The 17,949-nt window shown below is 65.8% G+C and overlaps 2 protein-coding genes across 2 annotated transcripts; both read left to right on the top strand.

Moving 5' to 3' along the window:
• The first annotated feature begins 359 nt into the window (after window positions 1-359).
• Window positions 360-2,873, top strand: B9D2 (B9 domain containing 2). Its single transcript, XM_029064411.2, has 4 exons — window positions 360-442; window positions 866-958; window positions 1,834-1,959; window positions 2,061-2,873. The coding sequence occupies exons 2-4, from the start codon at window positions 871-873 to the stop codon at window positions 2,372-2,374; spliced, it is 528 nt and encodes a 175-aa protein (XP_028920244.1). The 5' UTR covers window positions 360-442; window positions 866-870; the 3' UTR covers window positions 2,375-2,873.
• Window positions 2,874-5,297: 2,424 nt separating this feature from the next.
• Window positions 5,298-8,698, top strand: TGFB1 (transforming growth factor beta 1). Its single transcript, XM_029064474.2, has 7 exons — window positions 5,298-5,742; window positions 6,790-6,959; window positions 7,141-7,258; window positions 7,482-7,559; window positions 7,682-7,832; window positions 8,263-8,419; window positions 8,520-8,698. Exons 1-7 carry the CDS (start codon window positions 5,313-5,315, stop codon window positions 8,676-8,678), a joined length of 1,263 nt encoding a protein of 420 aa, XP_028920307.1. The 5' UTR covers window positions 5,298-5,312; the 3' UTR covers window positions 8,679-8,698.
• The last annotated feature ends 9,251 nt before the right edge of the window (window positions 8,699-17,949 follow it).

Here is a 17,949-nt window from a genome sequence, read left to right as displayed (position 1 = left end):
CGAATCCCAGCTCTGCCACTTGTCGGCTGTGTGACTGTGGGCAAGTCATTTAACTTCTCTGTGCCTCAGTTCCCTCATCTGTAAAATGGGGATTAAGATTGTGAGCCCCACGTGGGACAACCTGATTCCCCTGTGTCTACCCCAGCGCTTAGAACAGTGCTCGGCACATAGTAAGCGCTTAACAAGTACCAACATTATTATTATTATTAGTAGTAATTATTTAACGATGCCACATTCAAGATGGCGGCTCCGTCGGGCCGGTCACACTCAAGATGGCGACCGCCCGACCCCCCCCTCCCCCCCCGAAGGAGGCCGGAAGCTCATTCGCTCCCTCTCGCCCCGCCCCCTTCCCTGCCGGCCAATCAGCCGCAGGCGGGCGGCGGGAGGCGGGGCCGCGCGGTTGCCAGGGCAGCGGCCGGAGAGGAACCCGGAAGCGAGCGCGGTTAGGAAGGCACCTGGAGGGGGCGGGGGCCGGGGCGGGGGCCGGGGCGGGGCGGCGCGCAGGTTCGCGGTCGGTCGGGACGGAGGGCGGCGCGGAGGGGAGGGCGCGGGAGAGTCGGGGAGGGTCCCCCCGCAGCCGAAGGGGGGCGCCAGCGGGAGTGCGCACGCGCGGGCCGCGCGCTCCTGGCCGAGGGCGGGAGGGGGGGGGCGTGCGCGGGAACGGGGCCGGCGCATGCGCCTTGAAGCGGGCGGGCGCGCGAGCGCGCGGGGCTGCCGAAGGGGCGACGAGGCCGAGGGGGGGGGAGCCGGCCTCTGCCGCGGAGGATGCCGGGAACCCCCCCTCCCCCTCCCCCTCCCCCTCCCCCTCCCCCTCCCCCTCCCCGGCCTCCTGACCTTTGACGCCCCCTCCTCCCCTGCTCCCCAGGAGCCATGGCGGAGTTGCACGTGATCGGCCAGATTATGGGGGCCAGCGGTTTCCCCCAGACCAGCCTCTTCTGCAAGTGGGGGGTGCACACAGGTCAGAGGTCCCGCCCCCCGTCTCCTGCACCGCCCCCCACCCCCCTGGCGCCGGGCCCCCGCGGCGGCCCCGCCCCCAAGGCCGGGCATTCCCCCTGGACTTCCCCGTCCAGCTCCGGCCCCCGGGGAGAGGCCTCCCTCGGGGGAGGGAAGGAGGGTGAGAGGGTTGGGCTGGTCCTTGAGGCTGCGGAGAAGCCCACCGGACCCACGGGCGGATGGATGGACGGACGGGCGGACGGACGGGCGGACGGACGGACGGACGTCAGGCGCCTGGACCGCTCCGGGTGGCGGGGCGGGGGTACCCTGGGGGGTTGCCCGTGGCCCGTCGGCCGGGGCCTCCAGAGCCCAAGACTCAGTTGCCCCCTTTGAGGGCACTTTGCATCTCGTTTGCAAGGGGTTCACTTCACAGAGATCCATCCTTCGCCCCCTCACCCTCTTCCGGACCGTCAGGTGTACCCACCGAGCAGCAGCGTGGCCTAGGGAATAGAGGATGGGCCTGGGCGTCGGAAGGACCTGGGGTTCTCATCCCGCCTCTGCAGCTTGTCTGCCGCGGGACCTTGGGCAAGTCACTTCTCTGGGCCTCAGTTCCCTCATCTGTCAAATGCGGGGGGATGAAGACTGCGAGCCCCGTGTGGGACAGGGACCGTCCCCCACCCAATTTGCTCGGGTCCACCCCGGCGCTCCGGACAGTGCCTCGCACCTCGTAGGCACTTAACAGATATCAAGATTACTGTTCTTCGCCTGGAGCTCGTAGAAATCCATTCCTCGCCCCCTGGGGTCCCTGCCCTCTCCCCTCGTGCCTAGGGCTCTGTCCCTCCCCGGGCACCGCCCGTCCCCGGCCGGCCGGCCTGCAGCTGCCCCTCCGTCCCTCCCCAGGCGGGGCGTGGAAGCTGCTGTCCGGTGTGCGGGAAGGGCAGACGCAGGTGGACAGCCCCCAGATTGGTGACACGGCCTACTGGTCCCACCCCATCGACCTGCACTTTGCTACCAAGGGCCTTCAGGGTAAGGAAGGGAGCCGGAACCTGGTCCGGGGCGGGAGGGAAAGGGACCGCGGGGCTCCCGCTTCCTCGCCGGCTCTTTCATCTCCGCCCGCCCCTCCTCAGGCTGGCCCAAGCTCCATCTCCAAGTCTGGTCCCAGGACGGATTCGGCCGCTGCCAACTGGCGGGCTACGGCTTCTGTCACGTACCCACCGGCCCGGGCTCCCACCGGTTGGAGTGCGTCACGTGGCGGCCCCTCGGCGGCTGGCGAGAGCGCCTGGCGGGGGCCTTCGTGGGCGGCGGGCCCCAGCTCCTCCACAGCGACGCCGTCTACAGCGGGGCCGACCGCTACCGCCTGCACACGGCCGCCGCCGGCACCGTGGTGCTCCACCTCACCGTGCTGCCCCGACACTTTGCCCGCTACGGGGTCGAGTGCTGATTGGCGGGGGGGGGGATGCCCGGGTGGCACCAGCTGGCCGGGGAAGCCCGGTTGGCACCAACCGGGCAGGGAGGCCCGGTTGGTATTAGCTGGGCAGGGAGGCCCGGTTGGCACCAACCGGGCAGGGAGGCCCGGTTGGTATTAGCTGGGCAGGGAAGCCCGGTTGGCACTAACCGGGCAGGGAGGCCCGGTTGGTATTAGTTGGGCAGGGAAGCCCGGTTGGCACTAGCCGGGCGGGGAGGCCCGGTTGGTTCTAGCCGGGCAGGTAGGTCCGGCCGGCACCGGCCGGACAGGGAGACCCTGCTGGCACCTGCCGGGCACGGAAGCCGGACCGGTACCGACTGGACAGCGAGGCTCGGCTGGTAGCGGCCGGGGCCCCGTCCTCCCTCTTCTCCCACTCTTTCCACCCCCTGCCCGGGGCCCCGCGCCCATCCTCAACCCCGCCCCGGATGTTCTGTCAACTGATTTTGATACGAATAAAGCAGCCCGATTCGCAGCCCGGAGCCTGGCCGTGCTTTGGAGAGGGGGGGGCGTCGAGGCGTGGCTCAGTGGAAAGGGCTTTGGAGTCAGAGATCATGGGTTCGAATCCCTGCTCGGCCATTTGTCAGCTGTGTGACTTTGGGCAAGTCACTTCGCTTCTCGGTGCCTCAGTTCCCTCATCTGTCAAATGGGGATGAAGACTGTGAGCCCCACCAGGGACAACCCGATTAACTTATATCTCCCCCAGCGCTTAGAACAGTGCTCGGCACATAGTAAGCGCTTAACAAATACCAACATTATTATTATTATTAGGTCGTTGCGGGGAGGGGGGCGGGGCGGGGGCGGGCCGGTGCGGAGGCGCGGGGCGGCCGGCAGAGGGCGGCAGCAGGCAGGGAAAGGCCGGGGGCGGGGGCGGGGGCGAGGAGGGGGGGTTTCGTCTCTGGGTATTTGTGTCTTTCAAGGTGTGTGGGGGCCAAGCACTGTTCTAAGCGCTGGGGCGCTTACGAGGTCGGACCCAGTCCCTGCTCCCTCCTGGGGCTCGCAGCCTGAGGAGGAGGGGGACCAGGTACCGAATCCCCATCTGGCAGTCGAGGAAACTGAACGGACTTGCACGAGGTCACACGATTTGGGGATCCGGGGCGGCCTGTCCGGCCGGGGGGGAGGGGGGGTCCCCGCCCGAAGGGGGCCGACCCTCCCCACTGGCTGCCCCACACCTCCCGGCCTCGGGGGCGGCCGGGCGCCCCTCCGAGACCCTCCCTCGGGTCGAGGGCAGAGGGCTTTGGGAAGGGGGGGGGGCCAGGGGAAAGCGAGGGGGGCCCATCCCGGCGGCGTTGTGACCCTTCGGGCCCGGCCGGGTGGGACGGGGGCAGGGGAGCAGGCGGCCCCGCGTTGGTCCCGGGCCTGGATGGCACTGCCCACCGGGCCGGGGGACCGACCTCCCGGGGCCGCCCCCTCGCCCCCACCCGCCGTCCGTCCTTCTCCGGCCCCGCCCCCGGCCCGGCCTCGGGACTCCGCTTCCCACGGCCCCCTCCCCTGCTCTCCCCTCCCCTCCTCTCCCTTCCCCTCCCCGGGCTGGGCCCGGCCCGGCCCGTTATCCCGCCCTCGGGGCTCCGGAGGGGAAGTGCGAAGGAAGAAGTTTGGGGTGGGTGTGGATGTGTGTGTGTGTGTGTGTGAGTGTGTGTGAGTGCGCTCTCGCTCTCGCTCTCGGCCCTGCCCCCCGCCCTCCCCTCCCGCCCCCGTTTCCTCCCGGGCTTGTGCAGTCTCGGGCCCAGACCGCGGAAATGGGGTCCGGGGGGCGGGGCGGGGCGGGGGAGGGGCCCGGGGGGGAGGGGGGCGCCGCCGCCGTCGCCCCAGATCGGGGGGTCCCCAAGCCCCCCCTCCCCCGCCCCCTCCCCCGCCCTGTGGCGCGGAGCGGGAGGGGGTCGGGGGTCGGGGGGGTCGGGGAGTTGGGGGGGGCTGGGGGGGGGTGGAGATGGCGAGCCGGGTCCCCCCCTCCCCCGCCTTCATTTCCTGGGTGGGGCCGGACACGTTTAAAACGTCCCGAGCCGGAACGGGGCCCGCAGCCCCGCAGCCAGGAGCCCCGGCCGCCCCGGACCCCCTGGGGACCCCCCGCCCCCGCCGCCGCCCCCTCCCCCCGCCCCGGCCCGCCGGGCGCCGCCGCGAGGGGCTTCGCCACCGAACCCCGCCACCGACGGCCGGCCAACCGTCACCCCGAGGACCCGCCGGCCCCGCCGGGCCCCCCGACCCCGCCGGCCCCGGGACCCGCCGAGCCGCGGCCCGACGCAGGCGGGACCGGGGATCCGCGCCGCCGTCGACGCCCACGGCCCCCCGACCGGCCATGCCGGGCCCGTGGGCGGCTGCCCCTGAGCCCCGGGGCCCGGCCGCCTCCGCCCGGCCGCTGTAGCCCCCCCTCCCGCCCGCCCGCCCGCCCGTCCGTCCGTCCGTCCGTCCGTCCGTCCAGCCCCCCCCCGTCCGCCCCCCGCCCGGCCCGGGCCAGAGCGCGCCCCTCTCCATGCGCTTGCGGCGCCCCGGGGAGCTGGCCGGGGCAGCTGCTGCAGCAGCAGCGGCGGCGGCGGCCGGAGCACCGGCACCGGGACCGGGACCGGGACCCGGAGGAGGAAGGCCGGAAGGCCCGGGGCCCGCGGCCCGCCAGGACCCGCCGCCCGCCGCCCCCTCGCAAACTTTGGACTTGTGGGGGGGGCCGGGGGCTTGATCTTTGGGGCGCCGCCGCGTCGGGAGGGGCGACCCGCCCCTGAGCCCGAGGGGGTCGCGGGGTCCGGCCCCGGGGCCTCCGGGGGCCTCCCGGCCCGCCGCCGGTGAGGACCGAGGCCCCTCGGCCGCCCGGCCCCGGGCCTCCTCGCCCTCGCCGTCGCCGTCGCCCTCCTCGCCCTCGCCCTCCTCGCCCTCGTCCTCGCCCTCGTCCTCCTCGCCCTCCTCGCCCTCCTCGGCCGCCTCCTCCATGCCGCCCTCGGGGCGGCGTGGCGGGGCCTCCGGCGGGCGTCTGGGGCTCCTGCTGCTGGCGCTGGCGCTGGCCCTGGGCCCGCTGGGCCCCGCCGCCGGCCTGTCCACCTGCAAGACCATCGACCTGGAGCTGGTGAAGAGGAAGCGCATCGAGGCCATCCGGGGCCAGATCCTGTCGAAGCTGCGCCTGGCCAGTCCCCCGCAGGGGGAGGCCGGGCCCGGCGGCCCGGCCGAGGGCGAGGGCCCCGGCGGCGAGGGGGGCGACGGGGTCCCCGGCCCGCTGCCCGAGGCCGTGCTGGCCCTCTACAACAGCACCCGGGACCTGCTGGGCGAGCTCAGCCGCAGCCGCGACCGGGACCGGGACCGGGCCGACACCGAGTACTACGCCAAGGAGGTCACCCGCATCGTCATGCTCAACGCCAACGACGGTCAGGACCCGCGCGGGGGCCGCACGGGGGGCGGGACGGGGGGGGGGGGCAGGGGGCTTCCCGGCCCCCCCAGCCGTCTCCCCGCCGGGGGTCGGGGGACGGGGGCGCGGAAGGAGGGGCGGCGGCGGGGGCGGGGAGCCCCGGGCCCGAAGTTGTTTGGGTCTGTGGTTTGATGAGTAATGGGCTGGGCCATGAAGAGGGCTTTGTGGAGCGGTGTCTCGGCGGCGCCGGGCGAGGGAGGGGAGCGGGGCCGGCACGGGGCGACCCCCGCCCCCCAGCCTCCCTGCTCGACCCCCCCTCCCCAGGGGGCAGCCCGGCCGGGAACCGGGGGGGGCGGGGACGGACCGGCCCCCAGACACGCGCTCACTCGACCCCCCCCCCCCCCCCCCCCAGCCGGGGAAAAGGACCACTTTTCACCCCGCCGCCCCCCACCCGTAATAAGAGGCGGACCCCCCCCGCCCCGCCACCACTTCCATCATCGGAGTCCTTCCAGAAACGGGCCGGTCGAGGACGGGGGAGAGATGTGGGATTCTCTCCCCTCCCATTTGCCCCTCGAGGGCCCTGGGGTCCGGGGTCCTCCTCGCCCCCCGTGGGAAAATCACGCCGGGGGGCGGGGGGGGGGCGGGGGGACGGACGGACTCAGCCGGCAGGACGGCACGGGTATCGGCAAGCTGGGGAAGGGGGTGTCCCGTTAAGGGAGAGGCGAAGGGGTGCGTGCCTGCCCGGGGGGAGGGCATCGGCGCCGCCCGGACGGGGTCTGGAGAAGGAGGTGCCCCCGGGCTCCACGGCCGCAGCCCCCCCGGCCGGGCCTACTCCGGGTCCAACCCCCCCCCCCACCCCCACCCCCACCCCTCGAGCGGGCCCCCGACCTTCCCGGCTTCTCCTGGGCTCTAGTCGGGTGCCCTCTCGGGGGGCAGTAACGGGCAGGGGGCCGAAGCGGGTGTCCCGGGCAGCCGAGGGGGGACGACGAAGCCGGGCCCGGGGCGTTGGCCCTGACCGGTCCCCCCCCCCCCCCCCGCCCCCTCCCCCGCCCCGTTCCTCCCTCAGACTCCTACTCGCGCTACCCCAAGGTCCCCCACAGCCTCTACTTCATCTTCAACGGGTCGGCGGTGCGGGAGTCGGTGCCCGACGCGGCGCTGCTGTCCCGGGCCGAGCTGCGCCTCCTGCGCCTCAAGTCCCAGGCCGGGGGCGGCGAGCAGCACGTCGAGCTCTACCAGGTGGGGGCGCCCGCGGGGAAGGGGGCGGGGGCGGGGAGGCACGTGGCGGCCCCGGGGCGCCCCCGGGGGGGGGGGGGGGGGGGGGCCCCGGGGCGCCCCCCGGCGGCAGGGGACGGGCGGCCGCCTGAGGCCTGGGTCTGACCCGGCCCGGCCCCCCGGCCCCCCGGCCCCCCGCCCCCAGAAATACGGCAACGGCTCGTGGCGCTACCTGAGCAGCCGGTTCGTGCAGCCCAGCGCCGACGAGGACTGGCTCTCCTTCGACGTCACGGAGGTCGTGCAGCGCTGGATCAAGAACCCCGGTGAGCCCGCCGGCCCGGCCCGGGCCCCGCCGGCCCCCCGGGGACCCTCCCGGACGTCCCGGGGAGGCCGAGGCGGCCCCCGGGATCAGGAGGTGGTCGTGGGCGGGGGGGGGGGGGGGGTCGTCCGTTCCCGAGCGCTCGGTGCGGTGCTCGGTACGGATTGAGTGAGCGGGCGCCGAGCGGTGGCCCGAGCCGGGGCCCTGACACCCTCGTTGGTCCGCAGAGGAGGAAGAAGTTTTCCGGCTCAGCGCCCACTGCTCTTGCGAGGGGCCGCCGCCCACCCTGGAAGTGGAGATCGACGGTGAGAGGCCGCTGACCGCTGCGCGGGGGGCAAGGGGAGGGGAGGGCCGGGCCGGGGAGGGCGGGGGAGGCCCCGGGGGGACCCCCGACCTGACCCCCCCCCCCCCCCCCGCCTCCCGCCAGGCTTCACTAAGCTGCGAGGGGATCTGGCCTCGGTGCAGAGCAAGAACCAGCGGTCGCCTTTCCTTCTGCTCATGGCCACCCCGGCCGAGCGTGCCCAGCACCTGCAGAGCTCCCGCCGGCGCCGGGACCTGGGCAAGGATTACTGCTTCAGGTCAGCCCGGGGCACCCCCGCCCAGCCCCTGACCCCGGCCCCGCAACCGGGAGGGCTCGATCGGCTGCAGGCGCAGAGGGAGAGGGGCGACACGGAGGGGAGGGGGAGTTAAGCAGAGGGAGGGGTTGGGGCAGTGGGCAGAAATTTCGGCAGGGCTGGGGCCGGGGAGGTGGTTCCCTTCTGAGAGCACGGGAGCCTGAGAAAGAAGGACGGGGCGGGGGGGGGGGGGGCAGGGGCATGGGGGTGGGGGTGACCCCGGCGGCGGGAGGGGGTCCCCGGTGTCCGGGGATGAAGACGGGGGTCTGCACGGGGGTGGGGAGCGCCCGGGGTAGAGGCAGCGAGACGGGCCGTCCGACGTCTGGGGGGGCCCTCGGCCCCGAGCCCGACGCCCTCGAGGGGCCCGCTGAGCGGCCGCTCGGTGCCCCCTTAGCACGCCGGAGGAGAAGAACTGCTGCGTGCGCCCGCTCTACATCGACTTCCGCAAGGACCTGGGCTGGAAGTGGATCCACGAGCCCAAGGGCTACCACGCCAACTTCTGCCTGGGCCCGTGCCCCTACATCTGGAGCCTGGACACGCAGTACAGCAGGGTGAGGGCCGGGAGGGGCGGGGGCCGGGGAGGGCCGGGGGGGGGGACCCGGGGGGGTCCCGGGGCGGGGGTCCGGGCCTCACCGCCCCCCTCCCGGGCAGGTCCTGGCTCTGTACAACCAGCACAACCCCGGCGCGTCGGCGGCCCCGTGCTGCGTGCCGCAGACCCTGGACCCGCTGACCATCATCTACCACGTAGGCCGCAAGCCCAAGGTGGAGCAACTGACCAACATGGTAGTCCGCTCCTGCAAGTGCAGCTGAGTCCGGGCCCGCCCCCCCCCCCCCCGCTCCGGCAGCTCCCCCCCAGCCCTCCCCCCGCCCACCCCCGGCAGGCCCGGCCCCCCCCCCCCCCCCCGCCCCTGCCCCGGAGCAGGCCCCGGGGCTGGGGGGGAGGGGGGAGAAACCGGGGAGGGATGGGGGGTATTTAAAGACGCCCGGGCCTCCCCCCCCACCTTCGCCCCGGGGTGAATAAACGTGGAGAGAAGAACCTGGAGGACTCTGTGTGTCTAATAACGGTTATTACGGTATCTGTGAAGCGCTTACTTGGGGCCCGACGCCCAACTCGGCGCCGGAGGTGTAGGTAACTGCCGAATTCGGGAAGCGCTTACTATGTGCCAAGCACTGTTCTGAGTTGGACACAGTCCCTGTCCCCCTTGGGGCTCGCGGTCTTGGTCCCCATTTTACAGAGGAGGGAACCGAGGCCCAGGGACGTGAAGCGAGTTGCCCGAGGTCTCCGAGCAGACACGGGGGGGTAGGCGGGATTAGATCCCACATCCTCTGATTCCTGGGCACTCGCCACTAGGCCACCCTGCTTCTGCGTCTGTGTGTGTGTGTGTGTGTGTGTGTGTATGTATGTGTGTGTCTGTGTCTCCTCCGTCTCACTCCTTCCCTCCCGGGATCAGGAGGGCAAGGGGGGGCGGGTCCCGAGCTGGCACCCAGGGAGAGGCTGGCACGCTGCCCTCCCCGCTCCAGGCTCCCTCGGGGCGGCCCGCAGGCCAGGGGCGAGGGGTACCGGGTGGGGTGGCGTGGGAGGGGGCTGGGGCGGCCCAGTGGTGGCTGGCCGGGGGCGGTGTTGGACTTAAACCTGGGGGGCGGGGGGCAGTGGTGTGTGTGTGTGGTGTGTGTGTGTGTGTGTGTGTTGGGGAGTGGGGGCAGCAGCCACACCAGCCACACAAACACACAATTACCTGGAGTCACTCTGGCACAGACATCCATCCATCCATCCATCCATCCATGCGTACATACATACAGTGCTTAGAATAGCGCTTTGCACATAGTGAGCGCCTAACAAATACTATCATTATTATTACATTCATAACATATATATTATATATATATATATATATATATATATATATACACACACACACACTATCTCTCTCTCCTCCTCCCTTCCCCCCTGTAGACATTGAGCTTGTTGTGGGCAGGGACTGTATGTGTTTATTGTTCTATTGTCCTCTCCCCAGCGCTTAGTCCAGTGCTCTGCACACAGTATATGCTCAATAAATAGGCTGGAGGGAGGGAGGGTTTCCCAGGGTGCCCTCCCCTCCCAGCGCCCGCCCCCCGGACCCTGAGAAGGGGCGGAGGGGTGGGGGGTCTGGGCCTCCCCGGGGGACCGGGCTTCATCCCCACCCTCGGGCCCGGGGGGGCGGGGGGGACGGGCCGACCCCTCTGGGGGGCCCAGCTTCCTGCTCGTAGCCCCCGGGCCCGGCCCCTGCCCCAGCCCCTGCCCCAGCCCCAGGCAGGGACTGATGTCCGGAGGGAAGCGCGGGGGACGCCTGGGTTCCGGTTGCGGATCCGGCTTCCTGACCGGCCCCTCACCCCCCACGGGGGCAGGAAGCTGGGCAGGGGCAGCCGGCTGGAGCCCTTCCTGCCCCTCCTCCTCCTCCTCCTCCCGCAGAGCAGCCAGGGACGGTGATGGACGCCCCCCCCCCCCCCCCCCACCTCCTGCCCGCTGCCCAGTCCCACCCGCCTCCCTCCTTCCCATCGGCGATGTTGAGGGTCTCCCAACCCCTTCTCCCTCCTCTCCCCGGACTGTGTGACCGTGTCGGGTGGGCGCGGGGGGTGATGAGGGCCTCCTGTCTCTCTCCGTTTGGGTCTGCACGCCTCCGGTCACGCTGCCGCTCTGAGCACTCATTCAGTATTTATTGAGCGCTCACTGCGGGCAGAAAAAAACCCTACCGATCGTAATAACTATGGCATTTGGTTAAGCGCTTACTACGCGTACTAAGCGCTTGGGAGAGGGCTCTATAATAATAATAATAATAATAATAATGGTACTTGTTAAGCGCGTACTTGGTGCCCATCACCGTTCTAAGCACCGGGGTGGATGCAAGGTTAGCGGGTTGACCCACGTGGGGCTCCCAGTCTTCATCCCCATTTTCCAGATGAGGGAACTGAGGCCCAGAGAAGTGAAGTGGCTCACCCGGGGGGTCACACAGCAGACAAGCCCATTCATGCACTCGTACCGATTGAGCGCCTACTGTGTGCAGAGCACTGGACTAAGCCCTTAGGAGCGGACAATTCGGCAACGGAGACCATCCTTACCCAACACCGGGCTCGCGGTCCAGAAAGGAGGAGACGGACCAAAAAAAACACCCAACGAAGCGAAACAAGTGGACAGGCATCCATAGCAGCAATATACAGAAATCGAATTATAGATCTAGACCCACCAAGAATCAAATAAAGAGAATTATAAATACGTACATATATCCACAAGTGCTGCGGGGCGGGGGGGTTGAGCAGAGGGAGGGAGTCGGGGCGATGGGGAGGGGCAGGGGAGCAGAGGAAAAGAGGGGGGCTCGCTCCGGGAAGGCCTCCCGGAGGAAGTGAGCTTTCAGTAGGGCCAAGAGGCGGCGGCGGGATTAGAACCCAGGGCCTCCGACTCCCAAGCCCGGGCTGTGGCCTCGCTGCTTCTCTAGGACAGCAAACGGGCACATTTTGAGCATCTCTGGGCGGGCGCCGCTCTGCCTCTGACTGCCCGGGGTATCTCTTCCGTAGCCGCGTTTATGAACGGGAGGGTCAGTGTGTGAGCGTGAGAGCCTGTCCGTCCCTCGCCGTCCCGGTGTCCGCCTGCCCCGTGGGCGTTTCGAACCCCGGCCCCCACCCCTGTCTCGCCAGCGGCTTTTGCAGCCAGAAGAAAATATTTGTGTTCCGGGCCGTGCCAGCTGCACCCAACTCTTTCCCCCAGCCCCCTCCCCGCCCCATCTCCGCCCGCCCCCGCCCCCGTCCTCTCCGGGCCCAGGGGACCCGCCCCCCGCCCCCCAGCCCCCCCAACCCCCCGCCCCGGGGAAGCCATGACGCGGTGGGTCGAGGGAGAGGAGAGGATGGCATGGCGGGGCATGACAGGGCAGGGCATGACAGGGCAGGGCATGACAGGGCAGGGCGCCACCCACCCGCCCCCGTGCCCTTCTCGCCCCCCCTCGGCCGCCCAAATATCGAGGGAAGAGGGGGAGTGGGGGGAAAGAGAGAGAAAGAGAGAGAGAGAGAGAGGAACGCCTGGCCCCGGGGCTATTTATAAACTGGGGGTGGGCACCGTGCCAGGGCCCACCGCAGCCCATGCCACGGGGCGCCCGCCTCTCGGCTGCCAGCGTGGCAAAGAGGCCTGGGGAGAGGGGGCTGGGGCGGTCACGGGGGAGGAAGGGGGAGGGAGGGATGCCGGCCTGGGATTGGGGGTCGGGGGGGAGACTGGCCCCAGGGGTAGCATGGGGGCAAGGGGCGGTCACGGGGGAGGAAGGGGGAGGGAGGGATGCCAGCCTGGGATTGGGGGTCGGGGGGAGACTGGCCCCAGGGGTAGCATGGGGGCAAGGGGCGGCGGATGGCTTGGCCGAGGGGTGGGACACACACACACACCCCCCCCCCAAGGCCCGCGTGCACATACACGCCCACCACACTCCCACCCACCCAGTGGCCGTCCTAGGCCCAGAAAGCCAATTCCGGGCTCCCCCTCCTAGACGCCGACGTCCTCTTAAGAATAATAATAAGAATGTTGGTATTTGTTAAGCGCTCCCTATGTGCCGAGCACTGTTCGGAATCAGGGGAATCAGGCGGTGCCACGGGGGGGGGCTCCCAGTCTTCATCCTCATTTTACAGATGAGGGAACTGAGGCGGCCGAGAAGCGAAGTGACTTGCCCACAGTCCCACAGCTGACAGGTTCATCGCAGGCCCAAACACTAACACACGAGGGACGCAGATCCGCCCCGCACAATCGCTGCCACGACTAGATGCACCCACAGGAGCTCAGACCCACGATCCAGTCGGCGAGATCGGTGTGGCACTACCCCCGAATGCCCTACCGCGGCAAAGAGGGGCCGCCACCCTTGGCACCGAATCGTCTACGCCCCCAACCCACACGACCGACTACACCAACCCAGTTATTCCCCGGGGCCCGTCGTTCGACACACCCACCGCCGATTATTTATTTGCCCACCCCTAAGGGCACGCCCGCTCCCGATTATTTTGCAGAGCCCTAGAGACGCTGCATCACAGCTACGGACCCACCGTGATGAGTACGAACGCGGTAGCGGGCACGCAACACGGTGATTCTTTTCACCGCCACAGGTACAATTAATCGCAATCAGAGGCCATCGAAATTACAATTATTCATTTACGAAAACGCACTCGCGAGGATTCATTTGGGCCGCCACGGGTCATCGTTTTGCCGTCGTAAAGTGGGCCATATACACACAGGAAACAATTAGGCGGAGTGAGCGCTTAACAGATACTATTATTATTGTTATTAATAATAATAATCACGGGCACCCGCGGGCCTCCACCGCTCTCGAAGACAGGCGGAATCCTTTCAGATCTCCGTCTCTCCGCCCCCCGCCCCCCCTCCAAAGCGGCTTTCCCCTCTCATTCAGTCGGATTTATGGAGCGCTTACCGGGTGCACAGCACTGTGCTAAACGCCGGGGAGAGGCCGCCGGAACAACAGGCAGAGCCATTCCTCGCCCACCTCGACCTCCCTGCCGGGACCCCCGGGCCTCGGGGGAAGCCGACGACTGCGAGCTCCGCGGTGGCTCAGTGGAAAGAGCACGGGCTCTGGAGTCAGAGATCATGGGTTCGAATCCCTGCTCTTCCACTTGTCAGCTGGGGGACTGTGGGCGAGTCCCTTCACTTCTCGGTGCCTCCTCAGTGACCTCATCTGTCAAATGGGGATGAAGACCGTGAGGCCCCCCGTGGGACAACCTGATTCCCCTGTGTCTACCCCAGCGCTTAGAACGGTGCCCGGCACCTAGTAAGCGCTTAACAAATACCAACGTTATTATTATTATTAAATGGTCTGGTGGTGGTTCTGCCGACCTCTCCCCAGCGCTCAGTTCATTTCCTGAGCGCTTCCCGTGGGCAGAACACTGTGCTAAACGCCTGGAAGGGACAGTTGGGCAACAGCCAGAGACGGTCCCGGCCCACAGCGGGCTCACCGGGCAACAAGACAAAAGAAGTAGTCAGGCCTCAATAGCGTCAAGATAGATAAATTGGAATTATAATATAATGTTGGTATCTGTTAAGCGCTTACTAGGTGCAGAGCACTCTTCTAAGCGCTGGGGGAGATCCAGGGTCATCGGGTGGTCCCACGTGAGGCTCCCAGTTAATCCCCATTTGACAGATGAGGGAACTGAGGCCCAGAGAAGTGAAGCGACTCGCCCACGGTCACCCAGCTGACAGGTGGCCAGAGCCGGGAGTCGACAGAATAAAATAAATCGAATTATAGATAGGAACATATAGAGGCAAGTGGTGTGGGGAAGGGGGAAGAGCAGAGGGAGGGAGAAGGGCGATGGGGAGGGGAGGAGGAGCTGAGGAAAAGGGGGGCTCGGTCTGGGAAGGCCTCCTGGAGGAGGTGAGTGCTTCGCACAAGGGTAAGCGCTCAGGAAATACGACTGAAGAAATACGACTGGAGGCTGTCCCCGGGCTCAGGCAGGGAGTCCAGGCTGGGGGAGGAGCGTGGGGGTGTCCAGGGGCTGAGCGTGAGGCGGAGTGTGTTGTGCCCGCTCAGACAGAACCCATAATGAAGGGGGTGGAATGAGCGTGGCTCACTGGAAAGAGCCTGGGCTGGGGAGGCAGAGGTCGTGGGTTCTAATCCCGCCGCCGCCCCTTGTCAGCTGGGTGACCTGGGGGCAAGTCGCTTCACTTCTCTGGGCCTCGGTTCCCTCATCTGGAAAATGGGGATGAAGACTGGGAGCCCCATGTGGGACCGCCGGATGACCTTGTATTTCTCCCCCCGCCCCCCCCCCCCCCGCCCCCCCCCGCCCCCAGCGCTTAGAACAGTGCTTGGCACATAGAAAGCGCTTAACAAATGCCATCATCATTATTATTAATGATTACCCTGTAACACCCCCGCCAGCGCTTAGAACAGTGCTTGGCATATAGTAAGCGCTTAAATGCTATTATTATTATAAGCGCCTACCTTGTGCTAAGCTCTGGGGTAGATAGATCACCAGGTACCACAGCTCCTGTTTATTGTTGTATTGGACTCTCCCAAGTGCTTAGTACGGTGCTCGGCATACAGTAAGCGCTCAATAAATACGATTGAATGAATGAATGAGTGCCCAACACGGAGGGACAACGGGCACCCGAGTCCCATCTTGGCTCAGTGGAAAGAGCATGGGCTTTGGAATCAGAGGTCATGAGTTCGAATCCCAGCTCTGCCACTTGTCAGCTGTGTGACTGTGGGCGAGTCACTTCACTTCTCTGGGCCTCAGTTACCTCATCTGTAAAATGGGGATTAAGATTGTGAGCCCCATGTGGGACAACCTGATTCCCCCGTGTCTCCCCCAGCGCTTAGAGCAGTGCTCTGCACATAGTAAACGCTTAACAAATACCAACATTATTACTATTATTATTATTATTATTATTAGATCATTCATTCGTTGTCACTCATTCGATCGTGTTTACTGAGAAGCAGCGTGGCCGAGTGGCCAGAGCTCGGGAGTCACCCAGGACGTGGGTTCGAATCCCGCCTCTGTCACTCGTCTGCTGTGTGACCTTGGGCAAGTCACTTCACTTCTCGGTGCCTCAGTCTCAATCCCCATTTTCCAGATGAGGAGACTGGGAGCCCCACGTGGGGCAACCCGATTACCTTGTATCTACCCCAGCGCTTACAACAGTGCTCGGCACACAGGGAGCGCTTGATAAATACCATCGTTATTATTCTCTGTGCCTCAGTTACCTCACCTGGAAAATGGGGATCAAGACTGTGGGCCCCACGTGGGACAGGGACTGTGTCCAACCCGATTTGCTTGTATCCACCCCAGCGCTTGGTACAGTGCCTGGCACACAGTAAGTGCTGAACGAACCCCACAGTTATTATTATTATTATTGAGCGCTTACAGTGTGCAGAACACTGTACTAAGCGCTTGGGAGAGTACAATACAACAATAAATCATCACATTCCCTACCCACAAGGAGCTTAGAGTCCCGAGGGAAGGAGAACAAACACGGACATCACAATAATAGCAATAATATTAATTATGGTACTTGTTGAGCACTTACTTTGGGGCAAGCACCCTTCTAGGTGCTGGAGTCGGTGGATACAAATTAATCAGATTTGCTTGTATTTACCCAACCCCATTTGCTAGTATCTACCCCAGCGCTTAGTACAGGGCCTGGCGCCTAGTAAGCACTTAATAATAATAATGGTGGTATTTGTTAAGCGCTTACTATGTGCCCGGCACTGTTCTAAGCGCTGGGATAGATACAAGGTGTTGAGGTTGTCCCTCGTGGGGCTCACAGTCTTCATTCCCATTTTCCAGATGAGGTCACTGAGGCACAGAGAAGGGAAGCGACTTGCCCAAAGTCACGCAGCTGATGAGTGGCGGAGCCGGGAGTAGAACCCTTGACCTCTGACTCACAAGCCTGGGGTCTTTCCACTGAGCCACGCTGCTCCTCTACAAATACTAATATTATTATTATTCTTAATCAGACTGGACCCAGTCCCTGCCCCACGTAGGGCTCCCATCTTAATCTCTATTTTCCAGAGGAGGGAACTGAGGCCCAGAGAAGTGAAGTGACTCGTCCAAAGGCGCACAGCAGACAACCTGCGGAGTCGGGATTCGAAGCCAGGGCCTTCTGATTCCCAGGCCCGGCTCTAGGCCCTAAACCCCGCTGCTTCTCTGAGGAAGCTGAGGTAGAGTAGTGGAGTGACTTGCCCAAGGCCACTTGGCAGACCAGGGTCACAGCGGGAACTAGAAGTTGGAATGCCAGGCTCCCGCCTCCGGGTCCCGGGCTGCATCCACTAGGCTACACTCCCTCTCTTGTGAGGGCACGCGGGTAATAACGACGACTGGGGTATTGGTTAAGCGCTCACTATGTGCCTAGCACTGTTCTATGCCCTGGGGAAGATACGAGATAATCAGGTCGGACACAGTCCCTGTCCCACCCGGGGCTCGCAATCCAGTCAAGAGAGGGAAGAGGTATCGAACCCCCATTTTACAGATGAGGGAACTGAGGCCCAGAGAAGTGAAGGGATTTGCCCGAGGTCACACAGCAGGCGTAACCGAGGTGGCATTAGAACCCAGGTCCTCTGACTCCCAGGTCCGTGCTCTTTTCTCTAGGTCACTGTTAGAGAAGCAGCGTGACTCAGCGGAAAGAGCCCGGGCTTGGGAGTCAGAGGTCATGGGTTCGAGTCCCAACTCTGCCCCTTAGCTGTGTGACTGTGGGCAAGTCACTTCTCTGTGCCTCAGTTCCCTCCTCTGTAAAACGGGGGTGAAGACTGTGAGCCTCACGTGGGACAACCTGGTTACCCTGTATCTACCCCAGTGCTTAGTACAGTGCTCTGCACGAAGTAAGCGCTTAACAAATACCAACATTATTGTTACCTGGGAGATGACAGAGAGGGAGAAAAAGCATGGCGCAGTGGTTACAGCCTGGGTCTGGGAGTCAGAATGTCCTGGGTTCTAATGCCGACTCTGCCACCTGTCTGCTGTGTGACCCTGGGCACCTCACCTCACGTCTCTGTGCCTCAGTTACCCCATCTGTAAAATGGGGATCGAGGCTGTGGTCCCCGTATAAATAATGGTGTTTGTTAAGCAGTGTGCTTTGTGGAAAGAGCCCGGGCTTGGGAGTCAGAGGTCGTGGGTTCTAATCCCGACTCCACCACCTGTCAGCTGGGTGACTTTGGGCGAGTCACTTCACTTCTCTGGGCTTCAGTTCCCTCCTCTGGAAAAAGGGGATGAAGACTGTAAGCCCCACGTAGGACAACCTGATAACCCTGTATCTCCCCCAGCGCTTAGAACAGTGCTTGGCACATAATAAGTGCTTAACAAATACCACTGTTATTATTAAACGCCTACTAGGTGCCAAGCACTGTTCTAAGCGCTGGGGGAGATAGAAGGTAATCAGGTTGTCATATAATAACGTTGGTAATTAAGCGCTTACTCTGTGCAGAGCACTGTTCCAAGCGCTGGGGGAGATACAGGGCAATCAGGTTGTCCCACGCGAGCCTCACAGTCTTCATGCCCATTTTCCAGAGGAGGGAACTGAGGCGCAGAGAAGTGACTCGCCCACAGTCACCCAGCTGACAAGTGGCGAGGCGGG

The sequence above is a fragment of the Ornithorhynchus anatinus genome, chromosome 5, assembly GCF_004115215.2.
Source record: "Ornithorhynchus anatinus isolate Pmale09 chromosome 5, mOrnAna1.pri.v4, whole genome shotgun sequence".
Lineage (NCBI taxonomy): Eukaryota > Metazoa > Chordata > Mammalia > Monotremata > Ornithorhynchidae > Ornithorhynchus > Ornithorhynchus anatinus.
This window is presented reverse-complemented; position numbering and strand designations above follow the sequence as displayed.

Bases quoted from the DNA above. Each gene is read 5' to 3' on its own strand.
- TGFB1 (XM_029064474.2), top strand. From the start codon at position 5,313: ATGCCGCCCTCGGGGCGGCGTGGCGGGGCCTCCGGCGGGCGTCTGGGG. The intron at 5,743-6,789 runs GTCAGGACCCGC...TTCCTCCCTCAG, and splicing joins CATGCTCAACGCCAACGACG to ACTCCTACTCGCGCTACCCC. The intron at 7,259-7,481 runs GTGAGCCCGCCG...GTTGGTCCGCAG, and splicing joins GCGCTGGATCAAGAACCCCG to AGGAGGAAGAAGTTTTCCGG.
- B9D2 (XM_029064411.2), top strand. From the start codon at position 871: ATGGCGGAGTTGCACGTGATCGGCCAGATTATGGGGGCCAGCGGTTTC. The intron at 959-1,833 runs GTCAGAGGTCCC...GTCCCTCCCCAG, and splicing joins CAAGTGGGGGGTGCACACAG to GCGGGGCGTGGAAGCTGCTG. The intron at 1,960-2,060 runs GTAAGGAAGGGA...GCCCCTCCTCAG, and splicing joins TGCTACCAAGGGCCTTCAGG to GCTGGCCCAAGCTCCATCTC.